The sequence below is a fragment of the Streptopelia decaocto genome (genome assembly GCF_964273445.1).
Source record: "Streptopelia decaocto genome assembly, chromosome: 7".
Classification (NCBI taxonomy): Eukaryota; Metazoa; Chordata; class Aves; order Columbiformes; family Columbidae; genus Streptopelia; species Streptopelia decaocto.
In genome coordinates this window covers 62,628,066-62,645,299 of record NC_138661.1, presented here as the reverse complement: position 1 = coordinate 62,645,299, position 17,234 = coordinate 62,628,066, and the positions used below count along the sequence as shown (strand labels likewise).

Below are 17,234 nucleotides of genomic sequence, written 5' to 3'. Positions count from 1 at the left end.
TACCAATTTCATGTCCAAATTGTTAAGTGTGATCTTCTAGGAAGATTTTTCTATTTGGAAGATGCTAACATGCCAAAAGAGTGCCTGAAGTTTCTTCCAGTCTATAGAATTTGTTCTAACAGTCCTGAAACATTATTTAGAAGACGTATGAGGTGGCAGCTCCACTCACTGTGTAGCAGCAGGTGACTCATAATCTGGTTTAAAAAAAGGTTGTATCAAATTTTGAATTTGGAGAAAGAAAAAGGAGAAAAAAAAGAGAACTGTTTCATCAGTACTGATCTGATAGCGAGTTCTTAAATATATTAATAAAACCAAATAAACAAAAAGTACAACGGTACTTGGTGTCTGCTCAGTTTTAGCTTTTCTGCTGCTACTGATGAGCCTCTTTCAGTATCATAAACCAGAAGTGACGAAACGGGAGTTGTTCCCAGAGCAGACCACAAGAATGAAGTCAGAATAACTGAGACTGGAAATGAATTATCAGAAAAACAAAGGCACCGGCCACAGAACTATTGTTAAGCATTTTCTCCGCTTTCTATTTTGGTAGTTTCTAATGTGTTCCAGCAAAGGCATAACATTTTCAAACAAATTAGATTTTTAATTGATGATGGAATCTCTTTTTTCAGAATTATGTGTCATCTTTCTATTTTGAGTTGACAGCAGATACGGAAGACACAATATTAGTTTGTACTTGTTCTATTAAAACAGAAGTTCCTCAAACAAAAAAGAATTACTCTACTCAAATTAACAGAGGAAAAAAAATAATTAAACTACCAAATGTATTTGATTCAGAACATCTCATATGTAGGTCCAGATGATGTGTAAAAGAATTTTTCAGGTTGGAAATATAATAACGAAACTGAAGTGAGAACATAAGAAATAACTATAAACTCATTTGTATGGAATCAGAAGACTTAGTTTAATCTTACCTTAATACCTTTCTTTTCCTCTCAGCAGCAGAAGTCATTGCCATATACGAGGGCTTCTCAAGCACTGAAGTAGGATTTTTGTTTTTTAAGGATGAGATACCAAGCCTGAAAATAAAAAAAAATATATACATATATTTTTGTAAAATCCATTCTGGGTAGAAATCAAATGAAATTGTTCTTAACTGTAAATAAGTATACGGTAAGTTGAAAAACAATACTAGAAATTCGTTTCAATAATATTACTCAAGGCAGCTACACGGCACTTCACACATACTCGGCAGCTTTACCAGTATCATCTCTCTATGTCAAAGAGATTAAGGTCTCCTTTTTGCAGACAGAAAAAGTAAGGTTTAGAGAAAGTAACTCGCCTAAGGCATTGCAAACAATCTCAACAGTACTGTACTTCTTTTAGGTACGTATCTGGTAAAACAGGATAAAATTTCAACTTAATCTGTTATCACTAATATAGCATTGATTTCAAATAATGACAGAATTTAATCTGATGCTGATTAAAACTGAGGGTTTGATTTTGAAAATGTTCAGTTTACAAATAAAATTGACACTAATGGAAAAACCCAGCTCCGAAGATAAACAGGATTAAAATGTTCAGGTAATATTTCTTGCCCGTATAAGTGGAAAATACCTTTGCAGAATGCTACTGCTACATGGCTGTGACTCCTTCATGGATGAGTCAGTAGACGTTTCAGTTGTTTCATCTGTCCCTTCATAGATAATTACTGTTGAGTTCATATCAGCTTCATCACACTCAGGGATAACGTCATATGTACAGTCCGTAATACTCTCTTTTTTTACTGGTATGTCTATATTATCTGCATTGGGTACCCGAAGGCCTGCAAGGTGCAAAGCTTTCTTCACCACAGTCTGCGTACAGCTGCTTTGCGCCGGCTTTCTGCAAAGTTCTGGTGTGTACACGATGGGGCGAAGCTCCTTGGTGAGTGAATCCTCCAGGTGACAGAGACCAGAGTGCCCAGGGGCAGCAAGACCTTGAGCTGCCACTGGAGAGTCCATCAGCTTCCGCCTCGTTCTTTTCTGTGCTGGTACCGAGCGTTCTATTTCTTGGGTATTTTTATTAATTTCTTGTGACGGTGCAGCAGAAGTTGTAGCTGTGAAACATAAGCAGCAATGGTTAGCACATTTACCTAGGTTTTACTACTTAAATCTTGCCTTTTCCCTCTTCTTCCCTGCTAAAAAACATTTATTAGCAGACATTATTACAAATACTGTTTATTTCATTTACATACTAATTTGATCATATAACTGAAATGATTTCTATTGCAGCATTGTCCAGATGGTAGCATTTGTTCTGTGGCACTCAAAGTATTATAAATATGCATAGGCTGATAAAGTTAATCCCAGAGCTATTACAAGTAATCACAGGTAAAATATGACACATAACAACAGAGAAGAGCATTGAAAATTGCATTATCATGACACTACTTGTAATTTAATTTAATATGGTACTATCACAGTAATCTATGGCTGCCTCCTGATCACGGCCATTTTTTCCCCAGCAAGTACCATGCAGTAGAATGAGACTATTGTAAAAGGAAGGACATAGAATCACATAGAAGAACAAAATTCTTTGACTTTGCAAATGGAAAAGTAGTGTTTTGGAAAGAGGAAGGAACGAACTTGGATCCCACCATCTCAGTATATCAAATCTGGAAAAAAGCTCTTTACTAGCAATGCAGCAGTAACTGGCCATTCCCATTCACCCCGATTTATACTATTTTTCTTGAAGTGTCATAATATTTTTATTTTCAAGCAGGTGGTTATTAAGGCAATCTCCAAAGTATGAGAGAAAAAGCCTTCCCTTTATTCAAGTTTTCAGTGAAGAAGAATCATTTTAAGACACAGACCACTGTTCAAATGGCTAGGCCAGTACTACTAAAATAGTACTTAGATAGTAGTTAACTACTAAGTAGTTAATAACAGAAAAATTAAGGGTTTTTTAAAAAACAACCAACAAAAAACAAATCGAGACTAGGAAAAGGCTGTCAAAACCCCAAGTGCTTCTATATTTGACTTTCAGTGCGAATCTAAGAAATGAAGACTGCTATCCCTAAATATCTATGAATTGGCCCCACAGCATCTTCCCCTTTTTACATCGCCTACTCCATTTCTACAAGCAACCAAGCTGTAAAAAGAGCTTCTGTTTTTTAAATTGCTGCAAGTTACTCAGGTATTAACTAAGGTATTCATATAACCATGTTGATAAATATTTATTTCTTCTAAAATTCCATTATCTTTTTGCCTCAGAGTAAGATAGTTTGGACTCCTCAGCCCAAATGCCTCTTTGGTTCTCTCTCACGTTAACACTTGTGGCATTTTCCCTGTTGCACTAAAGTTCTTTGAAGAGGAGGCAAATAGGTTATAAACACAGATAACATTATTCCAGCCCCCCACCAAGTTTGATTTCTTATTAAAAAAAAAGTTTAAATTATTATAGTTCTTTCTCTGTTTACCGCTTATCAGCTCCTGTTTCATTTTGACCTTCCTGCCCACATCCAACCCAGTTTGCCATGGGTAAGAAGCTTTAAGAACACTAAGTACCCTCAGAAATCAGATCGCTTGGGGAAAAGGCCCAAACAGGAGCCTCATTGAAGGAAAGCTGTCAAAGGATGACAGACAACCTCAGCAGCAGTTTTTATCCACACTTTGGAACTAGACATACCAGAAGACAGATCCCTCATGCCCAGCTACATGAGATGATGCCCAATTAGAAGACAAATTAGAGCTGTGAAGAGACAGGAGAGAATTTAAAGGTCTACCATGAGACCTAGAGCTGTTCTGGGAGGAACGGGTAGTATCAAAGCGTGTGCAAGTAGCAGGTAAAATAGATGCTAATAGATAGGCCGCAAATCTATGTTGCCAGAACTTAATTCAATAAAAAAGCAATTGAAAAAACAACCCAAACATTTATTCCTTGCTCAAGGGCTCAGTTTCAGAAAGAGAAATGCTTAAACGACTATGGTTCAACAAATATGCAACATCTGATTCAACAATGCATAAACAACAAAAGCAGGTTAATTTAAGCTAAACTGCTTATGGGAAGAGACGCCTGAACAATTATATGAACAATTACAATTCTATTATGCTGTTTTCAGCTCCGAAGAAACACAAACACTGAAAACTCAGGCCTGAGAGAACTAATGGATATGAAATAACTGAATTGTGAATTTGTGCATATGTATGTGCCTGTGTACAGTTCACTTGACTAAATATATAAGGAATTTTTTCGTTGTTGTTTAAAATAGAAAATCCCTTTTCTCATACCTAATCTTAGTCTAATTCATGGTCAGCACTGACCAGGTGAAGTGCAGCAGGTTGTTGAGACACAGTAGTTTGATTGTAATCTAAACATTAAGTTAATTCAGAATATTCTCCAATAGCAGTGAAATAGAAAGGGTAGTAAAGCAGGCCTGTATATTCCCCCCAAAATTTTTACATTTACTAGAAATAATATAAGCCTCCTTTAATGAAGACATTTTTCTCCAAGGCTTGGTAGGACCTTGTTGGTAATAAGCAACATGAACCATTTTCAATCTGTACTCTGTGACACTGTCAACAACGCTGCACTTCATTATGCTTGTTCTTTCATTTTGGTTTTATGGGTACAATATCATTCTTCTATGTAAAAGGCTAACATTTCTTTCTTTCAAAAAATATTTTCTAGTCTTCACAACCAAAAATCAAGGCCAAAACTTTCTTGAATTTTTGACAGCTTATATTCTTAAATGGAATCCTTAGATGAAGTTTATTCTTCTAATCAAGTGTTTGAAACACCTATCCATTAAATATTTCAGGAGGCATTTAAAAATATTGATTTATTAGGTATTCCTCCTGCTTGTACACATCTGAAAGTGTGCGTTTTGGGAAAAATAATGGTTAGAATTCTCTTGTTACATTAGGACAGGGAGGTTCCAGTTTCAGAAAGTTTACTGTAAGACACTGAGGTTTTGCTAATGTCCTAAAGTTACTAGGAAGGAAGTCTGATGGAAAAACATGCTGGTGAGTGCCAAGTTTTAGAAGCTTCTCCAGGTCTAAATACTGGAAGCATTTTTAAATTAACTGTAAATGCAAGCATTGAAACCATGAACTAAATAGGTAAGGAATACAAAAGTATCACCAACATTAATAATTTGTTGAATTTCATCATAATGAACAATATTTCATACTGTAATACAAGTACATTAATAAAAAGACAGTTACAGCAATTCTATATACAGCACATATAAGCTGTTAGTAAAAACCCAGACCTATTTTTAAAATCTATTTATTTCTGGAATGAAACTCATTGTAAAATGAAGTTAAAACAAAACGAGCTTTTCTTGCCAGTTAGGTATTGGAAAGCATATAAAATATTCAAGAAGCATTCCTTCCCAAAGCTTTTTGGGAAAGCATTAAGTTGCTCCTAACACAGCCAACAAGAAAGTAAACAAAAATATCAGTGACATCACATTTAACTTGCTTTCACAAAATAACGTAAACCAAATATGATGTAACAAAAAGAAAACCAACCCAAACACTGCAATTCCATGTTAGTTTGCTGTATACAGCTCCAAACAGTTACAATCTAGAGTAAAATACAGCAAGAAAAACGTTGGCATTCATTTATTTTGTGCATTTTAAAGTTTTTATTTCTGTCTTAATAAGGAAGCGAGATACTGAAGCCAGTTGCTAATTTTTTGCAGGTGTTTTTAAGAGCTGCCATTGAGAAGTTTAAATAAAATGGGCTCAGACAACTGCTACAAAACTACTACCTCTCTAGATTTCAGCTGACTTTAAATAGTCATGATATCAAAAGTGTTTCTCCTTCAAAAAAGAAAATATTTAATTTTATTTTCAAATATTTAAAAGGTTACTCAATATTATGAAAAAACATTGATATTTAAAGGCATGCTTTAAGATTTATATATATATATAGTTGTTGAAATACAAAATTTTGTACCACAAACTGCCAAAAGTAATATGCCTCAAACCGAAACACCATACCTTGTTTTTCCCAAATACAAAATTAATACAATTTTATCATCATTTTGTCTAAACAAATACTTAACATTTCAGCAGTTTTACAAAATGTGGCTTATATTGCAATGGGACAGCTAGAACTAGTTCACCTAAATCCCATTCTAGAAGGGAAAAAGTTCCAGACTAAAGCACCTTAACCATTTTAAGTGGCAAATACAAACTTTCAGTATTAAAGCAACACAAGAGACTTTCATTTGATAGCAGGTCATGCCTACTAAACCCAAAGTATTTGTATGACAATTTTAGGCAATGCTTTCTCCCAGTATATTCAATTTTAACATTATATTGTTTAGTGCTTATAGGTGGGATGTATGTATATATGTTTTAGCACATGCTTTATCTTCTTGCCTAAATACTCAAATGAGTATACACAGAATATCAAGACAACAGTACATTCCTGGTTAGGAACAACTATGGTAGTATATAATATGTTGTTAAAACATCACAGAGTAGGTTAATAAGGAATTATTTTATTTCTTGCAGTAATGAACAGTAGGCACCTCATTCATACCACATTCTAATTGTAAAACTAAGAGCAAGAGTGATGTCTCACGGAACAATTACACTGTTGAAGTCACTGCAGCATGCTGGGGCAAAGCGCATAAGTATAAATGGGTTACAAAATAAAGATTTGACAAACTTAGAAAAAATATACCTACCAGTAATTATTATGGGATTGTTTCAATGGGATTTCCATTGCACTACAAGTGGAAACCACAAGTCAACTGACTCTAGATTTGTCCTGTTATTGCCGTCTGTCTTAAGAGTGTGTTACTGGCAACTATGAAATACGAGATACTGAAGACAATATAGTGGTGGATCAAGTACAGCCACTCACACTTTCTTAAAGAACAAATCTAAATAGTTCCTGAATGAATGTCTAATGCTAATAATCAAGTGTCATCATTACTTTTCTACTGAAAGACAAACAACATGTTGCAACTCCAGAGAAAAGTCTCCAAACTTATTCCATAATGTAATTTGTATTTGTTCACATTTTATGGCCAGTTCAATCTTTTGCATCGGAATGATCGTTGTGATTCAGTGATATTTACTTTTCATTTCAAATGAATCACTATATACTTTACAGAAACATCCGCAGTTAACCTGATGGAGTGGCTTAAAAGAAAAATTTAGAAGTTGTATTTCCTTAGCTAGTGCTTTCAGCTACAACGCTTCTCTTTAAAAATAAGCATTATTCCAAATATATTTTAGAGAATACACATATTTGCTATCTTTAATTTCAGGCTGATGATTATAAAATATAATTGTCAGAGTTCTTTTAGATACTATTTTTCTTAAGTGATTCACTTGGAAATTAAAAATAAAAGTCATCCTCAACTGACCAATCACCCCCCATCAAATGGTATAAGGTGGTTTTGGTCATTAGTTTGTTGTATTATCTGTCCCAAAAGACTACTCGGCAGAACAGATTTATCAGGAGAGAAACACAGCAATATTAGATATTTACAGCCCTGTGAGTTAATAGGAAAAGCAGAATGCAGTATTTGTGAAACATGAGTCATAGCAAAAGTGAGTAGAATTCATGACAAGACAGCTCTGGTGAATTGGGTTATTTCTAATTGATGCTGGAGACAAAATAATGGCCAAGACTTCTCTTCTTCTGGAATTCATGTTAATACATGCATAAGGGGATTATTTCTGGAAATGGTGCTAAATTAAGTCTTCCAGGTTGTTCTGCTAAAGTGAAATCAAATATTAATGTATTCATTTCAATAAACGTTTCTGGGCTACCAATGATTGATCCAATTACAATTCTAATCATACATTTTGATTCTTCTAACAACTGACTCATGGAATTCCAAACCTGCAAATGAGGTCTGGTGAATGCATTTCAATTATTTGATATTCATGTAATCTGAAGGTGATGTTTTTGATGGCCTGTTTCACAATGGTTTTGCAAACAACACTTGTAAACTGAAAAAGGCTAAAATCAGACAGCATCCTCATGGGTTCTCAGAGATCAGGCATATTATGGTGTTTTACACAGCATAGGAAAAAAAATCTTATAGTATAGCATGAAAAAGCTGCTCAATATAGGACAAATCTTCCCTATATACAAGACAGATAATGTTCCTACTTTTATTCAAGTCTAACTACATACAACTACACTCCAATTTTTCCTGCCATGCAAAATAATAATAAATAGACTTTACCTTCGGATGTTTGTGACAAGTGGAGGTAATGGATGCCCTTTGCTGTTTTTTTTTTCCTGTAAATCAATTCCATTCTCTCAATGGTAATGTACAGTAAGGCTTCCGGAAATGGGATCCCTGAACCAATGCCAAGAACTTTCCCATTCACAGAAATACTTGCAAATACCAGTCATAGCTCTCCACCCCTCAGTCCATACTTTATGAATACTGCATGGCTCTCCAGCCACCAACACCCAAGAATGGGGGCCCAAATGCATTTTTCAATAAGCCTATGTTGTTTTCATAGCTTGCGCTTCAGTTGATACAAATGAGCTGCTCATGAGGTTGCACATTTATGGTTTCAGGAAGCATATACAAGTTTAATCTAATTTTTTAACGTTTGTAAAAAAAAAAAATGATAGTGGAACACCAGCATTTTCCTCTGCAACACAACAATTCACATTTATATTAAGGTCAGAATAAATAGTGCGGGTGGATGCTTAAAATTAGGAGCAGACATTGATGAAACAATTGTTTATTTGTTTATAAAATACCTTCCCTATTAATATAGGTTAGAAAGTATGGTTAAGAAATGCGACAAACCTCATAATGAAACTAAGAGCAGAGGTTCTGAAAAGAATGCGTTTTCAGTCATATTTTAAGAAACAAAAATTAAATTACCAGGGACAAAACATTTTTTAAAGTATATTGTGAATATGCTTAGTAGGGTAAATTAATGTTGTGTAAATATTTTAAAATTAGATTTATTTGAAATTAAATAATAATTCAAATGTTTCATTTTACATTAAATTTGAAGGTAATCTTATTTTAAAAATCTGAAGTGGTGGAGGAAGAAAAACATCAAATAAGTGCAATCAGAAATCTAAGATTCAGATCCAATCCTCTCTTCACTTCCTTACAAAATGCTCCTTGAATCACCCCACGTACAGTGTGTTGGAACGCACTGCAAAACAATTGTTAGATCGAATGACTTGTCCTGCATAGCTGCGTTAACATGGCACTGTCTAAACAAACCAGAAGAGCAAGGAACACAATTAGCTTCAGAAAAATTGTGGATTTTCGGAGAGCTATTTCTGGTACCCATGGCAGTGCTACTGTAGACCGACGACCAAGCGATATTATACTACTATAACTTGACCACAGAAACAGATGTAGAACAAATAGCTAGAGAGTCTTGATCTTTTCTCGCCCACTATGACTTACCGTAATATAATACATTGAAGTCCCTTTCCAAGGAATAAAGCTTCCTTAGAAACAGACAGTGGAAATCAGCCAAAATTCTTAGATATTTTGAAACTCCAGATAGAAAGAAGGATCTTAAGAAAAGGTAATATTAAAACCACTTTGTGCAATCAACTAAGCACATTTGGAATGTTTTTCAAGACTTATTTCTGTAAGTGACTTTCAACAAAACCTCAACTAAAAATTCCTACCCTTTCACCTTCGCTGTCATTCCCTTCACTCTTTTTGGATGTTTTTTCCATATCAATTACTAGTTTAACTTCCTTCTTCAGGATCAGATAGTCAAAAGAGACATTAAGACCTAGCTTTCATAGCTTTTCCTATTCTACCAAAATGATTCAGCTGCTTCAGGCTTTTTGGGAAAGTGCCTGTCATCAGAAACATTTATATCACAGAATGTCAGGGATTGGAAGGGACCTCGAAAGATCATCCAGTCCAATCCCCCCGCCGGAGCAGGAACACCCAGATGAGGTTACACAGGAAGGTGTCCAGGTGGGTTTTGAATGTCTGCAGAGTAGGAGACTCCACAACCCCCCTGGGCAGCCTGTTCCAGTGTCTGTTACTCTCACTGAGAAGAAGTTTCTTCCCAAATTTAAGCAGAACCTTTTGTGTTCCAGTTTGAACCCATTAGCCCTTGTCCTATCATTGGTTGTCACTGAGAAGAGCCTGGCTCCATACTCCTGACACTCACCCTTTATATATCTGTAAACATTAATGAGGTCACCCCTCAGTCTCCTCTTCTCCAAGATAAAGAGCCCCAGCTCCCTCAGCCTTTCCTCATAAGGGAGATGCTCCACTCCCTTCAGCATCTTTGTTGCCCTATATGACTTAAAGTATTTTAATTTTTATGTGAAAACCCTCATTAACAACTCATTTGTATTGGAATGATGTCATGGCTCCCTCTACAAGGGCTGCCAGCCAAAGGTTGGAATGTCATTCAAGAAATTTCTGCAATTAGTGCCTCATGTTTTATGACAAGCTGAAACTGGTGGTTTCCTTTAAGCCCAGGTGTTTTTCTGCATCACTACTGTTTTAAATGGATAGTGACTAAAAAGTAACTTGTTTTTTTAATGAATTTGAAATTTCCAAATCCGGATAACGCACGGATGCTGCATCCATCCTTAGCTGTTTTTGACTTCAACAAGAGATACATAACTTCATAGGCTTACAATAAACAGGAATTTATATTTTCCTCATAAATCTTCCTGTTTCCAACATGAGTAGCCTCTCAATTTTATCTCAAAAAATAAAAATTCTTTGAAATATGCGTTAAGATAAGTTCAAAAGCAATACATCACATTTGTTCCCAGCAGACCTGGTATACTCTTCTTCCTCTGAGATGCTCTAGACTTGTGTTTCATATGAAAGAAACAGCACATTGCCACCGATTAGCTTGCCTGCTCTCTCTCCAGGATTACTTAGAAAACATTGATACATGGTGACATATATTTACATTAAATGGGAGACTTCAAAAAAATTACTGGTTCTTATTTTTCATGTTGTAAGAGCAAATCAAGAAATGAACTGCATTGTTCTTTCCTGCTGACAAGCCAAAGTCCATGCAAATGTTATACGTAAAATATGGATTTCTAAATAAGGAATAATGACCACTGCATAGCACGTGGCTCTTTTTTTCATCTTGGTGCAAAACACTATTTCCCTCCACACATCTTGAACAAATTATAAATAATAAAATATGACTGCACCAAAGGTGTGAGGGGATCCATATAGATCTTCATTTTTATTTGTTCACTAAGTTCTTAGGTCAGCTCTTGCTAACATTTGCCAAGCACGCTTCTGAGATGACTTTAGGGAGAAGGAATTGCATTATTGAATAATTTATTTCATCTTTGAAGGAAAAAAGAAACTACATCCTTCCTATATCTGACTGGGATGTTGCACATTTTCCTGTGCTCATGCATTTTTTCTCTTCTTTTCCCCCTTTTAATAGTTTGTTATATAAATTCTTCACAAGAGACATGGATTTCCATAACATAATATCAGCTAATGGTTCAAAATATTTAAAACATGAATTCAAACAAACAACTGAAGAAGAGCTATTTCATTGCATTTATTTTGTGTTTAACACAAAAGCTTCTCAAGTGCTGGTAAGTGGGTTATTTTTTTCCACACCTCCCAAGACGTATGGAAATGATTGTGTCAACACCAGTAGCATTTTAGGTAAGGACACATTAATATTAAAATGATACTGTAAAAATATTGCATGAAGAGAGTTTATTTTTTCTGAGCAGAGCTCCTACTGTTCACGTTTACTTTGTTATCTCAATGTTTTAAACTTAAATGATTGAATGTCCAATTAATATTTGTTAGAACTTTGACTTCTTCCAGTATGCAAATCAAATTCTTAATTCAATTCCAATTCAATTTCAAATTCAAATGCCTAATGTCAACTTCTCGGTACCTTAGTAGCTTGTAGCAATGTCTTATTCTATACAATGACTTAAATTTAGAAAGTTTTATACAACACTGGATGCCTACTCAACAGTAAGTCTTGTAATAACAAGCAATATTGAGGGAAACAAAAAGCTGTCGAAGAAACTTTATATTAGCTCACCAACTTAAGCTGCCAATGAGAACAAGAGGTAGATCCTTTGTGAAGATTAGAAATCTTCAGTAATTTGGAAAAAAAGCCCAGCAAGATCCACTAAAATGATCAACACCCTTATACGACGAGTCAAAAGCAAACAAAGAGCACACAATCAGATGAAGAGCATAAAAAAACCCCTGAAAAGTGTCTTGTTAGAAATTGTCATAACCTTTCCTGTAGAGTTTATAACATGATAAAAACTGTCCTCCAAATTTTTTCTCCTGCATCTAATTAGAGGAGGAAAGGAGTGAAAGTAAGGTCTCCCATTTCCCTTTCCAAGGAACAGCAAGTAAATGAATTTTCTATGGAAAGATTTCTGCGCTCCCAACCTTACTAAACCCCAGTCTAGCACAGGCAGAATATGAAGTATAAGCATGCAAGTCTGCAAGCTTGCTTTCCTTCTCTCTGAAAACACAAGAACAAACCTGTACCAGAAAAACCCTTAAACCCCATCCTCAACCCAATCTGACCTTTCCATTGTTGACAGTACAATACTGGGCATCAACTATCTGGTGTGATCAACTCGATACAAACATATGCCAAAAATCACATACGCACTTAAGAACAGAGGTAATAAATAGTTTTGGCAGAATAACTCTGAATGAATATAATATTATTATATAATAATATGTATAATAATATGTATAATAATATGTATAATAATATGTATAATAATATGTATAATAATAATAATAATAATAATAATAATAATAATAATAATAATAATTATTATTATTATTATTATTATTATTATACAGAGTGAACCGTATAGAGAAAGCTAAAGGAATCAGGGAACTAATTTCACAGAGCTCCAGGATCAATGGTCTCCCACAACTACCAGCTTTTGAGAAGCTAAATATTATTTATCTGCTTTTTCCTTCTTACATATGGATGCCTTTCAATGGTATGGATTACTAGCTGTAATCAGAAAGCCTCAGTATGTCAAGTGCTGCCTATCCAGAGCATAAAAAAAAAAAAGCATTGGCCCACAGCAGCTGCACTATTGGGCCAAGATTTTGCTTGTCATCCCTCAGAAAGGTGTGTTCTGTAAGGATTCTTCATCCCTTTTTACCCAGGGTACACTCCAGGGCAACTCACTTTACTGCTAAAGAAGGAAAGGCAGCTCCATAGAGGTGTGGGGAAAAAAATGAGGCCGTCAGGATACAGCATAGCAGGCAATTCTATGATAGAAATGGTGAATCCTTTGATTCTTGGAAAAATAAATGCATAAAATATTGTACTAAATTGATTCCAGGTCAACCTGCAATTAATGGGAAATCTCATCCTCCTCAAGGCTATTAATTCAAACTGTGCAAAACTGCAGTAGCTGCTTAACATTTCAAATCACTGTAGCAGAATTACAATACTTATTGACACTATGATTCCTTTTCCATCGGTGTCACGTGAGAGATTCAAACGGAATTATAACAACACTCACAGGATCTAGGAACATAGTCACACAGGCTATGTTATAACAGGACAAGAAGGGAGTTACCTGTTGGCAGAGTGTGTCTAGCCATTAAAAAAGTAAACTTATTTCCCTATTAAGAATTGCATACACATTATAGGAAGTGGGTCTGAGGCTTGGCTTTACATTTGGCTTCAACATTTGAAGAAGGGTGCATCCACTGTGTTTACGTATGACATATAGCTTTTGCAGGAGACATTTAGAAGTATTTCCAACAGAGAACAAATGAATTGTATACTTACAGCATGGGGTGCTTAGTCTTCTCACAAGTTGAGGGAATGCAAAGATAGCTGACAACTCCAGTTCATGGTTTTGACTTTGTTCCTTCTCTTCAGTCTGGTCAGCCCAAACTACTGATTTTTGTCTTTGAATCAACTGTTCAACCTCCCCAAATTCAGTCTCACTTAAACTAGTTGTCAATCCAGCTTCTTTCAAAGTCAGGTATTGCTTGCGAAGAACTGGAAGTAAAGTATAAAGTGCTCTGTAAAACAATAAGAGACAAGACAAATATGAATAAATCACAACTAATCTGGATCCTTACTAACAGCGCTACTATTAGGAATTAGGGGTTTTTTTCACTTCTCATCCCATCTCCCCCACGTTCTGCTGTGAAATTCATTTTAATGTATTTTGAGGGAGAACCATGACCCTGAGAGGAAATATTCATGACTAAGTACAGTGATTTTTCTTTTTTGTAAAATACTGTATTTCACTCTAAGTATTTACTAAGTATATTTTTCCTCAGTGTCAAAGATCTTCAAAGATCCAAGATGCTCACAGACCACAGAAATACAGTCAGTATATCTTGACTGAGTTCTGACTTTCTAAAATTAATAGATAAATGAAGAGTATAAACCAAATAATGTGCTTTAAACCAAGCATATATTAATTAGATGTGTATAGAAGCTTATTAGAAGCCTAGTCCAAATAAATTTAGATACGAGGATCTTTAATTAAAGCACGGAATACGTTAAGATCTACACACAACTGCAATCAAAGTGACAAAAGTTTAGGATTTCTACCTGAACACACATATTCATTAACTCTGGAGTCAGTTGCAAGACTAAACAGTAGGTTCAAGCAAGGAGGAAAGGGACAGGTATATAAAACCACAAAGAAGCAAAGTTTTAGTTACTAACAATGTATCTTTAAAAAATATTGCTTTCTGTTTCCCAGGTTTATATAGTAGTTTTTGTAATTTTTATGTAACAGCCTTTTCTCTAAAGGAGGAAGAAAGGCTGAGTATTTCATTTTGGAACGATTATTATTAATTTAACATACTTATTTACTGAACAGATTGGCAATTACTTCCCATTCCTTACATCACACTCTGAAAGCTGGTTTCCAACATTTTCAAGAGACTGATACTAGAATAAGAGCTGACACTTAGTTGCAAAGTTAGCTTTCTTCAGTCTGAATGGCTATATAAGACTTTAATAGTAGCGATTTTTAAAACAGGTGAATTCATGTCTACAGTACAAGAAATTAAAAGAATGCAAATGCTTATAAAAATGTCAATACTACTGTTTAACACAGCAGAAAAATAAGACATCCTGTTCTATTGAACAATTTGTAAAAACTCGGCAAAGAAGAAAATTAAATAGAAATAAGCAGCACTAGAATATACCTGCAGTTTCTGTTAAACAATGGTGGATACAGACCAAGATTTATGAAGTACTATTTTACATATGTTTTTGCTTAAGAAAATACAATTCTAACCTAGAAAAAAAAAAAAAGCTTGAGAAAAATCTTGCTTCTGTTTCAACTAAAATTCTACAGATAGGTCTTCTGAAGTTACACGTGTCAGAACAGAAGTCTTATCACGCCTGCTATGAAACCATGCTTACTTTTCTGTCTCCTTATAGCGCTGATCTTGAAGGGACACCAGAGATAACATGTGCTCCATCTGGGCTTTCAGGTCCTTAACTTCCAGGTTTAAATGGCAACACTGCAGTTCTTTACAGAGTTCCTTGGGGGTGCAGCAAGAAAAAAAAACACAGATAACTGCACAGCAAACCAATAACGAGAAACTAAAACTTAATATAAGTAAAGATGGAGTGGGTTTATATTATTATTTTAAAGGGTAGAAAATTATGAATTGTTTGATTTTTATTTACATGCATAAATATTGCTCTGTAGATTCCTTCGATCAACAATGAGTGCGCTGTAATTAGCACTGAGAATCCGACAGGCACATGTGTGCTTATCTATATATGCCCAAAAATACTTTTGCCTCTTCTCCTGTGTACTTGTTCCATATCTGAATTTCAGTGACATTGTCTGGGACAAGTCTTCACTGTATTCAGTGATCTTCCCAAGATGCCATTATCTTGTTTGAAATATCTTAATTTCTTATAAGGTATCAACACATCTTAGTCATCAAACAGAAACACAAGTATTGAAATATATGCCACTATATGAGTCACACAAGTGCTTATCACACTATCATTTACACCACTCCAGTTGCTGGCTGAAACTAGAAGGCAGGGAGGAAGAACCTCCCACCTCTCTTTTACTTTTCTCCTTGTTCCTGCACAGACCTTCAGCCCTTCCCTTCTGCCAGCTCTGGCACTTGCCCAAGGCTGCATTGAACTGACTTGACTTGCTAAAATCTGGCAGAGAAATTAACACAACTTCCCACTTCTCTGCCCCTTCCAACTCCTCCCCTTTCACCCTCCAAAAAAAGGAATTTTTATTTTGTTCAGGCTAAGAATTCGGTCATCACATTCGGTTAGAAGAGCACCAGGAGCTACTGTAAAGGCAAGACAAGAAGCGTACGGCCAGGAGCGGGATCTATACTCCATGCTCAGTCATAGCACACTTATTCCCCTTTAGCATGCATTTTTAGATGTAATTATACACTTTCACGAACAAGAAGTACTTGCACAAACAATACAGTACTTTTAGGGCACAAGAACATAAATACCTAATGCTAGAATTTGAAAGCACCCAGAAAGAATGGCAGAAGAAAAAAACCCCATAGGCAGTTGTTTTCTACAATGCATGAAATCTGTCCTCAAAGGGAAAGGCATTTTACCTTTGGAATACACCCATCTTGACCCAGTAGGCGCATTTCATTTTCGACACGATGCAGCAAATTTGTGTTTTCCTCAAAATGTTCTGCCACCTCTTCTTTCTTCTTCTGCATCTGAACACGGTGGGTTCGAAGCATCGCAAGCCTTTGGTCCCGCTTGCAAGTGGCCTGAAAAAAACCAAAAAAATCAGCATTTAAGGGGAAACTTTCAAATTATGTTCACAAACGTCTCTATATAAAAAAAAGTTTTTTTTCCTATACTTTATAAATATATATATACTTTATACATATATATAAATGTATATACTTTATATACAACTGTGCATAAGAAACATTTTGCATCTTTGACCAATTTAACTTTTATTAGCACATTCTCCTTACAGGCATTATGGAATTATATTTAAACATTTTCAAATTTCTTTTTCCTGGAAGCCTTTCTAATAGAGACTGTAGTCATTTGATTATTCCTTTAAAGAATAAATACATTGGATTTGATCAATTTCTGTTCTAGGTCACAATCATCTTAAGTTGGAAAGACTGAAAAAACTACATGTGCACATACAAACACACTTCTAGACACCTAACCTAATAATTTCTAGCAACTCAAGCATGAATACAAAGAAGGAATTTTATCTGCTTTGTTTTCCTAATGGAATATATCCTAGAAAAATCCTGCTAAATGATAAAGTATTTGGCAAAAGGAAACCCCTGTATCTTCAAGCAT

At 35.1% G+C, this 17,234-nt stretch overlaps 1 protein-coding gene across 2 annotated transcripts in view; it reads right to left on the bottom strand.

The window, feature by feature from the left end:
* The window catches only part of KIF18A (kinesin family member 18A), a 36,844-nt gene that overhangs the window by 4,363 nt on the left and 15,247 nt on the right, over nucleotides 1-17,234 (bottom strand). For both annotated transcript variants that reach the window (XM_082059542.1, XM_082059541.1), the window contains exons 11-15: nucleotides 16,514-16,678; nucleotides 15,324-15,445; nucleotides 13,719-13,957; nucleotides 1,573-2,053; nucleotides 930-1,034 (exon numbers count right to left, since the gene is read on the bottom strand). In XM_082059542.1, coding sequence (XP_081915668.1) covers nucleotides 930-1,034; nucleotides 1,573-2,053; nucleotides 13,719-13,957; nucleotides 15,324-15,445; nucleotides 16,514-16,678 — 1,112 coding nt within the window. The remainder of the gene's footprint in view (nucleotides 1-929; nucleotides 1,035-1,572; nucleotides 2,054-13,718; nucleotides 13,958-15,323; nucleotides 15,446-16,513; nucleotides 16,679-17,234) is intronic.